A 14,252-nucleotide genomic window follows, 5' to 3' on the forward strand; every position below is an offset into this window, starting at 1 on the left:
GAGCTTTTATAAATTAGAAGCTAAAAGGTTTGCAGATCTGCTTCACATCTGTGGCCCCGATATAATCAGCTCCTTCTTGTTCCCTCTTCCAAAGCATGCCCACAGCATCTGACTTGTGCTGAGAGAGGTCCAAAGGGCCATACCATTCTGAATGTCTCTTAAAATTTTCAAAGAGGTTGAATCAAATGTGTTTTGTCAAACACATCTCCCTTCTCCCCATGCATCCACTTTTCATTTGTGCTACCTTTTTAAATAATAAGGAAAAAAAAAAGGAAAAAAAGACAAGCAAGACTAGATGTTTAGGCATTTGTAAACCTGATTCTTGCCTTTGGAAGAGACTTTAAATGTTTCAATTTACAGAGTAGCTTCATGCCTAGAGCAATTTGTGGTGTCTCAGGTTTTTTTTTAAATCTTTGTGCCTTCATGTTCCTAAGCATGCTGGAGGGAAAACCCACACCCTAATCTCCAAGGTCTCTTCCACTGACTTCACATTGCCTTGTGTTACTGTCTCTCTTGAGGCTTTGCTTCTTGCTCCATATTTTGACACATAAGCAAGGTGGATGCAGTGAGCTACCTCAAATGCACATCCACAAGGGAAAAGTTTTCTTCCTCCTTCCTCTCTAAGCTGTATTTAGTGCTGCCCACGCAGAGCCCAAAGAGTGATGGTTCCCTCTGTCCTGGCTGAGGTCTCTGCAGCAAACACCTGTTCTTCTGCAGGCAGCACCCTCGGGCTTTGGGAGGCCAGCAAGCAGCAGTGCCACTGTGGGAGGGCTCCTGGGGGCCCCAGGCTGTTCACATTAACTGAGCTGGAACCAGAGCAAGCCCCAAGTCCTGTACAGACGTCTTAATTCAGGTCCCCAGATTCTGGAGGAAGAGAAGATTAGCGCGGGACTTTGGAATAGGCCAGCAGTTTTGCAATATGCCCCAACCTGAACACAGACTAAAATGTGAGCAGGAGTCAGGGGGGAAAAACCCAAACACCCCACAACCTTTTACATGTTCATTACGGAGAGGGACAGGGAGATGGGAACAAACAGGAAAACAGCTTTCTTCCCATTTACGGTACTCCCCACTTTCCTTGCACCATGTCAGCACAAACTAGCACACCAGCTCACAGCAGCTGTAAAACTTGTTACAGATTTTCAAAGCAACTCGGGTAACCTTGTTCACAGCTAATGATTTATGCATATGCCATCACCCCACTACACCTCCCTGCTTCTGCAGACACGCTGTGCTCAGTGCTCTCTTTTCTCTCAGCACCTCCTGACCCAGCAGTCCATGGATGCACATGTGAAAAGGGAATGGATGTCTTTGCCCCAGTGGATTATCTGTCAGTACCGGAAAGGACTGTAACCTAAACCCATCCCCTTCCCGATCCAACATAAACTCAGGAGTGCTGTTGAAAGCCAAATCAAAGCGCTCTGCTTAGCCAACTCCCAGTATACCTTCCTTTCCTGGACACTGTTGTGAGACACCATGTCCTGTTGAGAGATCCCCTTCCCTCGCACCTACCCCACCTGTTCCAAGCTCCAGGACGCCTTGGAAGCCCTTGAGTTCAACCCGTCCTGTACTTCCCAGGAGTCGAGACCTGGAGCTGAGACAGCAGAGCCAGTTCATTGCAGCAGAGGTGCTTAGGAGTTTGAAGTCCCCCAACCTCCACAGCCAGATGTCTCACTGAACTATTAATTTAGCTAACAATATCACATGGTGAGGTGCTGCTAGTGCTTCAAGCAAGGCTCTGGAGCCAGTTGCTGAAGGTGACAAATCTCTTTCCCCATTTGTTATGTCCTGACTGCATGTGGCCCCTTTTCCCCACAGATTCCTACTTCATTCCCCCAGCTGATGTTTTCTCAGTGTTCACAGTTGTGAGGCCTGGTCCCATCACCTACCAGAACCAATCAATCTTCATGTGAATTAAGCCACAGCTCAGCCACCAAATACCCACAGCACTGGTTGGTGCTGTGCTGCCTCAGGGCAGCCAGTGTCTTATGCCCATATGGTCAAGAAGGGCACTGCAGGAGAGGCATCTCCTCCTCAAGTCCAGTATGTCCCTCAGGCAAAAGGTGCTTACCTCTGGTTCAGGATGCCAGGTCCCTCCAAGGTTTTGGTTTTTTCAATCCCCTTTCTGTCGGAGATTTGGGTCTGAAATACGTAACCCAACGTTGCACCTGAGGCTCCATCACACCTCAAAGGTCTGTGCAACTTCAGTGAAAAGACTTGACCAAACCAGATCAGCTCCCTCAGCTCTAATTTCTGCTGAGCTACATATCACAGTCCTTTATGATTCAGGTATGTGAGCTCTGGGTGAAGGCCAAGGGAACTAGTCCCTCTAGCAAAGCCTGTTCCGTCCATCAGCTTCCACAGCAGGACAGAAAGCACCACGACTGGCAGCAGTCAGGTGTTGATTTGGTATCAGCACTATCCCAGAAATGAAACAGATCATGCTGAACTCACATGTAAAGACACAGCTCTCAAGGCTAAGAGCCTGGAATGAGGCTGACAAGCCCAGTATCTTGTTTATGCCAAATTCCTGATGCTTACACCTTCCCATGACACACCTGTGGCCGACTCCCACAGCGTCTTTCCCTCCATGGCTCCAGTCCAACAAGTCAGGTCTTCCTCTGATGGGCAGGAGGGCACCAGCAAGGGCTGCAGCCTCATTTCAGGCTCTGCAGGGTGGCAGCAGTGCTCTTCCTTTTCCCTGGCCACCTCTGAGAGCTGACCTGCAAACAGTGCAGGGCTGGGCACTGCCAAAGCACCAGTGGGATGAGAGGGACAGATCAAAAGCAAAGATCAAGGGAGGGCAGGAGGCAGAACAGAGCACACCCCCATCCCACCCTTCCTGCTTCCTCCCAGGCCTTAGTACAGCTCTCTCTAGCCCAAATACAAGCAGAGATTTACCCATGTGGCTGTTTCTCTCCACAGGCATTTATGTCTGTGCTGCTTATCTTCACAACTGCTGCACTCTTTTTTCACTGAACAGCAGCATCCTGTGGATTTTTCCAGCAGCTGAAGCCACCAAGTAAGATCTCCTGGGCTGGCCTGAAGAGAGTGGTCACCAAAGAACATCTAGACAAAAAAAAACTGCTCCCACATTTCCTTGGGCACAGCTGCTCAATCTTTCTGAACTCTTGGTGTGCTGGAGATGGAAACTGATGGTGGGGAAAGCCACACCCAGAGATGCTGTTAAGGTGAGATTCCCTACACCTTTTTTTAGCAGAGCACAGGCTTGCATCCACACAAACAAGGAGCACTGGCTTTTCTGCCTCTCACCACTCCTCCTCCCCACCAGAGCCAAATAAGAAACTCAGCAATAAATCCTGCACTTCATAATTTGTGTGCAAACTATGAGAACACAGGAGGCAGAAAAACCTGTTCCCACTCCAGTCATGCCCCACCACCACCTCACTTCCCCAGCTGCATTTGCTCCCCCATCATTTGAGATTTCAGGTGTTCAAAGCAGTCACTTACCAGTCTTCCTTCAGGAGTGATAAATGAGTTTGCATTTTACTGTGGCAGGGCAGACCAGAAATGCCTAGAAATGAGGGTGACAAAAAGACAGCCTCAAAAAAGCTAAACCACATGTTTGCAGGGCCCCTCCTGCCCACATCTAAGGAATGCTTGAAGACCAGAAGAGCTTTTTTGTCTGAAAGGGTAAGAGAAAGGAGTGGGACAATCAAATCTGGTTTCAGTTTATTTCCAGAATTTTACTGTACAAAATATGCAAAGTGTAAAACGGTTTTATGTTTCAGTTTAAAAAACAACAAAACCCCATCCAGCTATAACTTAAGAGAACCCAGCTTGGAACAGAACAATTTACAAGGCTAAACCCACAGTGCATTAATGTCACAGACACCAGGAATTTGCTTACTTAAGTTCACTATTAGAAAAGAACGGAAAGACCATGTACCACTGCAGTTACAGTCACATGTGCAAAGAAGAGAAAAAAAGAAAGAAATGCTGGTTAGTGTCTATCAATTAGAAAACCTTGGCAAAACCCTTCTTACTATACACAGTGTGTGTAGAAAAAGTATTACACAGTGATACAGGAGGGTGAGGGAAGGGCATTTTGCTCCCACCCCCTTCCCCAAGACACAATAATGCTGAATCAAAGAAACAGGCACAGGAGAGTGTAAGATTCCTTCACAGTTATGCCTGTTCAGGTAGTGGCCACAGCACCTCCCCCCTGTGCACACAGGAGATACCCCAAGCATCGTCAGTGCTGGTGAGAGGTGCCGGGGAAGCAGCCAGAGGGAAGGAAGGATCCCCTCCCTCCCTCCCTGCGCAGAGCACACCCAGGGCAGGGCTGGCTGCCTGCTGCCCACAGGGCTCCGTGTGCAGCAGGGATAAAACAATGCAGTCTGCTGGAGGGACGCTGAGGGGCAGGTAATGCCAGCTGTCCCTCTGGCATGGCGGGGACCCCGCTGGGGACTGGCCCAGAGCGATCCGCAGCGCTCACAGCTGTCAGAAACGGCAAGTTTTGGTCATCGTCGATGGGAGGCAGCAGCCTGGATGCAGGAGGATGCACATTCCTGTAGGAGACGTCATGGCCCAAAGCCAGCTCTTTCAAAACAGAAATTTGGGGAGTTTCCTTTTTCTTGTTTGTTTTCTAAAACCAGCTCAATTCCAAGAGCACTTCCTTCTTAAGGACAGTTGAAACACCGAGCCACTAAGTCTGGCTTGAGGCTTTAAACACATATGATGTGCACACCAGAGAGGGAAAAGCACACAGACACACACAAGCTGAGTGAGAAAACTCCTGCACACACACCTCGTGAGCAGCTCTCACATGGCTGGGCAGCACTGAGCCCAAGTGAGGAGCTAGCCTGGGACCAACTACAACACTGTTGCAGAAGACTGCAAGACTTTTGTTTACCCTTTGAAAAGGGCAGAATTAAAAGTTTTGGTGAGCAAGATGAAATTGGCTTGAATAGGTTTCCATGTTTAGCAAGTCATGGATCTCTTCAGTTTCTTCAGCAGCAAGTGTTGGAAGCAAGCACATCTCAAACAAGACCTTTCAAAGTTACTTATGTGGGGCAGGACCAGCTCCAGATATTCCTTCCCTACAGCTTTTGGCTGAACTCAGCTACAGCAGATTCCCAAGGCATTGCACAGAGAGCCCCATCCCAAAGGAAAGGGTTTGGAGGCTTCATAAGGGTTGGGATTTGTTCAGATCTCCAAACTTGAGCCTTACTGTGCACTGCCTCCAAGCTTCCAAGTGCAGCCTCAACACTTCCCAGCCTTGCAGATATGCTATGGATGGGAGTGCTGCAATGCTTACACTTCAAAGAGTGCTGCCTGCTCAGCTTCCAGGTGCAGGGAAAGGACACTGAGACCCCGGGCAGCCTCACAGCGTCTGCACCCATGGCTGAAGTCATACGGCCGTGAGAGGCCAACAGATGTGACACCACCACCTACCCATGCCCAGTTACAGGACTGGCAAAGTATTAAGAGCAGTATATGCCTCTGCACTCCTGGAAGCTGCAAGAAATTCAAATATTTAAATTTATAGCCAGGAAAGAGAAAGCCGGCCTTCATGGAAACCCACAGCCATTTCCATCTGCTCTAGAACACTTGAAAGTCCCAGCTGCATCTGGTTTTGCAAGATCTCAGCATGGCTTTGGATTTAGGCTGTAACAAATCTGAGAGCAAAAACCCCAAAGCCTTTAAAGTATCTGAGCAGCATACTTGAGTTGCAGGAAACGTGCCAACATGGAAGAGAGGAGTGGGGGCACCACCACTCCTGGCTGGGCAGCACAGCACCCTATCAAATGGTTCAGCTACCAGTGAAGGACATCCAGTGCAAGGATTATCTCCAAGGGGGACACTGACCACTCTGTCATCAACAGGGCTATCTTAAAAAAACACTTGAATTTTAATAAACCCCCCCCACAATTCCCAACAAGGTACAAACACCCAGACTGGGAGAGAGGAAGGAAAATATGTGCAAGGAGACAGTGCAGGATAGGAGAGGCATTCAGAGGAACAGCCTGCACTTGGCTAGCAAACCCTCCAAGTTGTATTTATGCTCAGCTCTTGGCAAGCACGGCAGAAGTAAGGGCTGCAGGAATTGGATCAGAGCTTCATTCCCTATGACTCCATTCTTACTCATTAGCTGGCTATAAACAGAGTTAAACAAACCAGTCCGCACTCACCGCTCAGTATTTTTTATGGAGTTTGAATTCCTACAGATGCCACAGATCCAACAGTGGATCTCAAAGCACTTGAAAGCAAATTGAGTTTAGCCTCACAACACTCCAGTGAGGTAGGTATGACAGTGGTCCCCTGATTTTGCATGGAGAAGGGAAGCAAGAGAGACCCCAAAAAAGGTCACTAAAAATACCAGAACAGGGAATATCCAGGAATCATGATTCCCCTTTCAGTCTGTCCTCACCTCTAAGCAGGCTGTATCTCTAAAGAGACCATCTGAGAGAGTCCTCTCCTTCATATTTCATCAGGCAAAGCATTCATGCTGCTGATACAGGGAAGAGCATTTAATGTAGGACTTGGCCCCTGTTGACAGTGTCCTTTTTGGCAGCAGGCAGAAAAGGCAGTGTTGAACCACAGCACAAAGTTGAAGAAGCAGGCCCAGACTGAGCACACGTTCCTCCCTCTGGTTCTCCATGTGTTAAAGGATTTAACAAAATTAAGACGTGAGTTTCCTGAGCACATATTGTCAGACAACCCCCCGCCCCCCCATCATGGAGCAGGGAAAAGGAAAGGGGAAGGAAATCCTGGGAAAGTAAAAAAGTTTTGCAGATGTGCCTGTGACAAGGTGCTCTCACATACATGGCACACCCAAGCCCTTGGCAAAGTGGTTCTTGTTCTGGCTTCACAGAAATGAGCCAACTCAGCCACAGGCAGTAGCCTCCACACAGGTATTAAGCTCTCCACAGTCTCCCAAACTACTCCCAGTCTCTCCCACCCTGCTGGTTCTACACATTATAAAAGCCAGGTGTAGGCACCTTCAGGAGAGCCAAGTGTAAGATACTGTATGTTCACCCTCCTTTTTTTTTCTTTTAAAGGAATAAACCAACATATTTTTTCAAAGTAAAACACTGCAAAGGGAACAGTCAATAAAGGAGTCCTCATACAGACTACCAGAAACCCCAATCTGCCAAAGAACCCAAACACTGAGCTTAGAGAAGGGAAAACACTACCTACTTCCCATCCTTTAAGGGCAAAGGGCATAATCCCATCATGTGCCGTGCTATCCAGTTTCTTCACTACCACATCTGGCACATTACACAGACTAAAAAGGATCCAGGAGACTACCATGTGCTTGTAAGAAAGGTGCAGGAAACTGCAGGTGTCACTTGGATGGGGAATCATCACTTTGGACCAGGGTGCTCCCTTGATCCTATGAGGACTATCCATAGGTGCTGTTGGACATGCATCTCCACTGCTGATGAAGCTGGAAGAGGGTGGACCCTCCTGCCCCGTTCCCAGCATCCCTGTTTAAGGTGGCTGCTCCCTGTGGACACCAGCCAGCCCACGCCTGCTGTGGGAAGGGCTGGGAAAGGCCAAAAGGGACAGGAGGGGCTGTCACAGCCCTCCTCAGAAGACTGTGCAGGCTGGCAATGAAAGGCACTGACTTACACACTGCTGGAACTAGGGCCTCCTTCTTTAAGACATCCATATGGAGGGCAGGCCAGATCCTGCCCGATAAGGAATATTTGCATGGCAAAAGACTGAGCAGAATAAACTGATCATTTACATTCACATGGATCTCAAGGGACCTTCAGGTAACTGCCAGCCTTGCAGCTGGCTCCAGTCACTCCATGCTCTGTGCTGGCAATCAGACTTCAGACACCGATTTAGGTGTCTGCCATTAAAAACAAACCCTCCAAACTCAGGTGACTAAAATCACACATGAAAGCTGCACTGGTGGGCAAAGGCAGACTCACAAACAAAACTGCAGCTCTCAGAAGCAGATCCCAACGCTGAGCAGAAACTCCCACAGTACAGCAAGGCCAAGAAAGGCAGGCAGATTTTCAACATTCAGGCTTTGTTTGGTATTTCTTAGCTACAGCTGAAGGCGTACGGTGGGGAAGGACTCACTGCAGTGTTTCCAAAGCACAACGGTTCTCCAAAGCAAGTGAATGGGGCAGAGGTCAGCCTTTCCCTGGCTCCTCCCCTGAAGGAGAGAAGTGTTTTTGCCCCTCTTCTCCAGACACACTTGAAGCTGGCTTGAGAGGGAGGGGCACATTCCTGCCTGCACCCCCTTCCCCTCAAAGAGGCTGTCAGACAGAGGGAGGGTCTGTGATTTATCTAAGGAGGAGCCAGCAACTTACTGACCCTGTCCCAGTGCAAATACACAGCCCTTGCAGGTGCAAAAGGAAGCAGCAGTGCCTGGAGAAACGTTCAGAAAGCCAGACAGAGGAGACAGAAAAAGGAAGCCTTGGGCCTGCCTGAGAAAGATGCTGACAAGCAGGACAGAGAGAAGCAGGAGAGAGGTAACAGGGAGCTGTGACATGAAGAACAACTTCACTAACAAGCACTGATTAAGGAAAAAAAAAAAAATATTGAAGAGCTGCAAATGGGCTGATCCAGTTCAAGACAAGCAATTTCACAGAGGGTGAAACCATCCCATTATGTCCATACAGAAGAGGCACATGGCAAGGAAGAGAAGAAGAATAAAACACAGAAGTCCCCTCACACCCCCACCCTTTGATATCCCCTCCTCCCTAAGTGAGCAGGGACTGTGGCACCGTGTGCCAGGAGATTTCTATGAGGGACAGGCGAGCAATGAGCCCTCAGGAGTAGCCACAGGTGGCAAAAGCAGAGACACAAGGGTGCAGGCGTACACGGTGTAAGGCAGTGCTCCAACAACAACTCTGACACTGCAGCCGTGCAGAGAAAGAGAGTGTGAGATTTACAGGATGCCTGGAAAGAGGGGCAAAGAAAAATATCTGTTCTGTCTCCAAGGCTGAGCTAACTGAGCCAAGTTGCCCTGTTGCCTTTTAAGATACTTCTTCCTAGATATGATATCCCAACTCCCCCCTCCCCTTTCCAAATAAAGTGCAGATGGTCAAATATTACTGGTCCATCATCTGCCAGTTTCAGTCAGCATTGGGGAAATTAAACCCAAAAGCATGATATTGAAAAAAAAAAAAAAAAAAAATCTCCCAACAACCCACCCTCAAAATCCCTTAGACTGAAGTCTCAGACTGTAAGCGAAGGACAAATTTATGAGATTTAGGGTCTATGAACTCTTCTGAGAGTTTGATGAAGGGGATTTTTTTCACATTAACAACAAGGCTGAAGTCCAAGCACTTGAGGACAAACACGATGCCGTCTTGTAAACCGCTTGTGACCGCTTCCTCGCTGACCAGCGTCCACTGCTTGGAGAACCAGCGATCCCTGTCGTACTGGAGGGTTGGGCCTGGGTTGAGGTAACGCTCCAGGAATGCCTGCCAATAGCAGGACACACGTTAGCACCAGCCCCACAACTCGCCCCGCTCTCTTCCCATTCCCAAATACAGCTCCACGAGCACGGGCTTGCCGTGCTGCAAATTGTTTTAGCTTTAACACTTCAGAAGACATCTTCTCCCCAGTCCCTCTCAGCTTTTCAGACCCAGGAGTAGACACAAACATCAGGCGATCCTCTTTCAGTCCATCCCAGCAAGTTTACAGAGTTATAGCCCTGACTTCTGCCATCAGCACAGCCATCTGGCAACAGTTTAGAAGAGCAGAGATCATTTCTCCTGTACCAGCCCCATAACGGATCCCAAAACTACAGTCCCAGACAGTCAGACAGGATAGTGGCTCTCTCCTTCAGGTCAAGCTAAGGTGGTAAACAGATGTCTCCAAGTTTTCAGCCTGAGTGTGCAAAACTGAAAACAGAATGCAAAACACCATTTGACCTTGCTTGTATTTTAACATCCCTCTGCAATCTTAATAGTAGCAGAAATCCCCTTGCATAGCTGGGCAAGGTCCCAGGTGGCTCACAGTGAGAGGGTGCTAAGCCCAATCTCTTGACAGCATTTCTGCTCTTACTGCAGTAATTCCTGGGTGAATGTCCAAGAATAACCCTTCCCTAGGACTGTCGGGTGTTCTTAGAAAGGAAGATAGAGAGTGGGAGGGGAATTGTGTAACCTATTTCCCTTATCATTCAGTCCTTCCCTGTGTCTGCAAGTCAAAAGTCACAGCCTGGGCATGAAGCAGCAAACTATGTTTGATCAAGCAGCTCATGAATTAGAAATACTGTCAGAGAGACAGAGATTTAGGCAATCATTAGCATTCCAAAATGCAGCAAGGCAGAGGGGGCAGAAAACCAAAAAAATCCTTTGCAGGTTGCCACTTGCATCATCCTTCTACCACAAACCAGCTGAGAAAACTCCTGTGACTCAAAGCCACCCTTTCAAACATTTATTAAGCACTCCCTTTGCTGAACTGGATTCAAGAACAAATACCTCATAGGCACTTTCAGAAAAAAAGACACAGAAGATGCTGCAGAGGAAATATTACTTCCCTTCAAGACCTGATGCAACCTACACTACACTGCTCAATTCACAGGGAGCAATTGTGAAAGCCTTCACTCATGTCCCTTGACAGCTTTCTGTTCTGCTTGCACACACAGATGTGCCATCCCCTTCTCCCTCCCTCCTGCAATGGCATTAGAGAATGCATTCATTACCTTTGGTGTCATGTTGTTGGTGATGCAAAAGGACAAGTGTTGCAAGATGCTCTCCATGCTGTGGTACTGCTGCTGGCGGGTGGTGCGAAGATACTTCTGCAGAGCTCTCGCCATGGAGGGGAAGATGGCCTGGGCTGCTTCTCGGGGGTCCATCATCTCTCCTGGAGCTTTCTGCTGTTCCTCTGCCTGGAGGCGTTTGATGTGAGTGAAGGCCTCTTCTACTGCAACCACCAGCCTGCAGCAAAAAAAATCAGGACAGCAAGAGTCATAACAAGAAGTAGGATGGGTCTGTGGTTAAGGCAGAGCCTGGGAGTCAGGATTTGCAAGCTTCCTATTCCCACCTGCCATCAAGTCGCTGCCTGCTACCAATTTACACAAAATGTTCTCTACTGACAGTCTGAGGGGTAGACAGCAGCTTTTCCTTCCTTGCCCAAGCTGCCCAGCATGAGGGCCATAAACCAGGATTAAGATTGTAAAGCCCTGAGCAGTGCACTTGGTTCTGCCAATGCAGCACAAACATCAGCAATGTGACTCAAACAAGACACAGCTGCCCTTGCATTTACACGTGTCTGAGTACAGTAGTCCCAGCACACAGGGCTGCAGCATGAAGCACAGGACAGGTAAGCACTTGGGGGGAGGCTGACCATGCCCCAGTGTCACCCAGGACACAGCCTGCTCCGAGACACTCTGTGCTCACAAGCTGCAGTCTGCTCCCATTTCCACCAGCTGGGTGCAGAACTCGTGCTGCCCAATGACTGCCCTGCACCCCTCCACTGAACAGCAAGGGTGAAAACACTCCTCCATCTTCATTCCTAACACTGTGGCTAAAGGCATCCTCTGCAAACCACTCCTGTGTTGGCACAGGTGAGCAAACATGAAGCCCACACCATAAAAGGGGAACAGATGTCTTACGACACTCATTACTTCGTACTGGGCTAACTTGCAAGTAAGGGGCTACACTGCAGCTAGTGAGGAAAAAACAATCATGGAAGAGCCAAACATAACTCTTTGGCCCCTTCAGACAGGACTTGTTTTATACTTAATTTCCTCTCAAGTCACCAATGACTGTCCACAGTGATCTCAATATCCAATGCATCTTAAAACTGGCGCAGCTGCCTCATCACAAGCAGAGGTACAGCATATTGCATTCAGAATGCACATGAGGAACAGCACTAGAAATCCCGACATTTGCCCATTTTGTTTAATTTGACATGGGGGAGGTGGGGGTGAAATCAGTTTTAAACTCCTGGCCTGAAACATCTGGCCTTATCTAGTGACTGATGGTTTCCCTCTGACTACGCAGTTGTTCTAACCAAACTCAGCAAGCATGGGAGATGTGCCCAAGTTAGGATGCTACACTTCACACAAGGGCAAGTTTAAGTTCCTATTGCTCTGAGTCTAGAAGAGGGCCTAAAAGACAGAGGCTGCAGAGCACAGGTCAGACTGAAGCAGGCAAGGAGGGGACATAGTGCAGCACTTTCCCAGTGAAAAAAATTGCCAAAAGAAAACTCAAAACAAGTCAGCTCCTTCCAGTTATGACACATTCCTTCCAAACACAGCTCAGTTCAGGGGAGCTTGCCCAAAAGCAACTTGCCTCAAACTGTTTGGTATGCTAACTACAGACTGCAATTAGGCTCCTGAGCAAACAGAGGCACTGTCTCGGGTCATCTCAACAAAGCATCACCTCTGCAGCCTAAGCATGACTGACAGAAGATGTATCTATATTTCAAAATAAAATGTAACTGCTTGTGGTCAAGTCTTTCCTCCTCAATTCATTGAAAGCCAGTCAAACTGTCCCTCTGACTAGCCTGCAAACACAAATATTCTCCTCACCTATGAATAAGCAACACCAAGGACTCAAATGATCCTGTCCCTGGATTACTTCAGCTGCCAAACAGGGGCATTAACGAGAATAATGGGATTTCCTACAGCAAGTAACTACAGATTTGTCAAGCACTGGACTGCTCCCTAATCCACGACACTGCATTAGCTTATCTGCCTTGTATACGCGAGCTCAACTACATGCACGTTCTGCCAATAATTCCAGCTGCAAGGTGCCACTGTCCCTTACTCATCTGTGTTTCATAAGCTCCCTCCCTGTGACTGATTTGCAGCCAGCCCTCCATGGTGGGTTGGTGTCACCCTCCAGGCTCAGCAAGCCCCACGTGGCCGAGCTTCACAGCAGCACCCGGGACAGGGTGGCTTTACCTGGCCCGGCGTTTCTTCACGCGGCGCTCGTGGTCGGCCTCCTCGTAGTAGAGCTCGTTGTGACTGGAGTCCCTGCGCCGGGCAGCGGCCGCGATCATGGCCCGGGACTGCCCCGACGCATTGTTACCTGGGCCTGCGGGGGCAAGGACGGGCACAGAGGAGACAAAGGCGGTGTCAGGGCCACAGGGCTGGGGCTGGGACAGACCAGCACCCCACGGCAGCTGTCACTGCGCTCTGGGGCTCCAGCCTTCCCAGACAACGCTATGAACCCTTCCCCAGTCCTCAGCAGCTCCAGTAGAAACCCTGCAAGGCAGCACAGGCTTAGAGAGGGCATTCTGGCACGTGGACAAGGGAAGTTAGTTGGGATGGAGGGTCTCACACAACATACACAAAGGCAGAGTGAGGTGAACATGCCAAGGATGCAACTTACCCCCCATTATGTATGCTTTCAGTTTGAAGGCAAGGGCAGCTGGAGCATATCGCATTTCAGGATCAAGACAGTGTGAGAGCACAAAAAGTGAGAAGTTGAAAAGAGGAAAGAGACAAACACAAGAACATAATGAGACATGGAGATGAATAAATGAAAGCCAAACTCCAGACAGTTATTCACAGGAAGAGGAAACAGGGTGCAGGGGACAGCAGGGTCACCTTTAGACAAAGCACAGGGTTTCCCAGAAGGGCAAATGCTGTTAGAGCAGCAGTCCCACAAAAGCGTAAGGTGGGGTCTGTATGTGTAGTAGCTTCTCATGGCACTCTGAGCATCATCTGCCATTAGAACTTCTGCTGCTCTTAACAGATTCTTAACAGGGAAGATGCAATCTGCTCTGCAACACCCAGTCAGTCCACAGAGCTGTCTACTGCAAGACCTTAACTAGTGACCTTAAAATACAGTTCTAGGTTCTTCAGCTCTCCCATGAAGCCCTCAGCTCTGGCTTTTCAGGTAGGGAAAGGAAAAAGGTTGTCCCAGAAGAGTTTACAAACTCTTCTATCCAGATAGAGGGCAGAGGTGGGTCTACCCAGAGCTAAGTAGTAGTCTAGGACTAACTCCAAGCCACGAAGAGATGATTTGTGCCAAACTTCTCTGGCCTACACCCTCAGCTGGCAGTGGTTAAGGCAAATCAATTGCATGGACACGCTCAAAATTATTCTGCTCAAGCAAAGGCAACTCTTTTTAATTTTTTTCCTAAAAAGCCCAAACCAGATTCCAAGACAGAAGCCTGAAACTCAGCAGTGGGAAGAACAAACACTCACACAAATAGCTTCTTAGGAGTCTAAACATTTCAGACTTTGTTTGACAGCCCTGAAATGGAGGATATGACTCAAGGGAGACACTAGCTCCCAAATTTGGGTTGCATCTGTAATTTGCCTCATTGACTACACCTGGCAATGAAAATCCTGGTTTTGA

At 48.6% G+C, this 14,252-nt stretch overlaps 1 protein-coding gene across 1 annotated transcript in view; it reads right to left on the bottom strand.

Annotated features, from left to right (window-relative positions):
• Positions 1-3,681: 3,681 nt before the first annotated feature.
• Positions 3,682-14,252, bottom strand: part of VANGL1 (VANGL planar cell polarity protein 1) — a 45,717-nt gene continuing 35,146 nt past the window's right edge. Inside the window, exons 6-8 of the mRNA XM_068181975.1 lie at positions 12,848-12,980; positions 10,640-10,874; positions 3,682-9,413 (exon numbers count right to left, since the gene is read on the bottom strand). Coding sequence (XP_068038076.1) covers positions 9,153-9,413; positions 10,640-10,874; positions 12,848-12,980 — 629 coding nt within the window. The 3' untranslated portion in view covers positions 3,682-9,152. The remainder of the gene's footprint in view (positions 9,414-10,639; positions 10,875-12,847; positions 12,981-14,252) is intronic.

This window comes from Anomalospiza imberbis, chromosome 2 (genome assembly GCF_031753505.1).
Source record: "Anomalospiza imberbis isolate Cuckoo-Finch-1a 21T00152 chromosome 2, ASM3175350v1, whole genome shotgun sequence".
NCBI lineage: Eukaryota > Metazoa > Chordata > Aves > Passeriformes > Viduidae > Anomalospiza > Anomalospiza imberbis.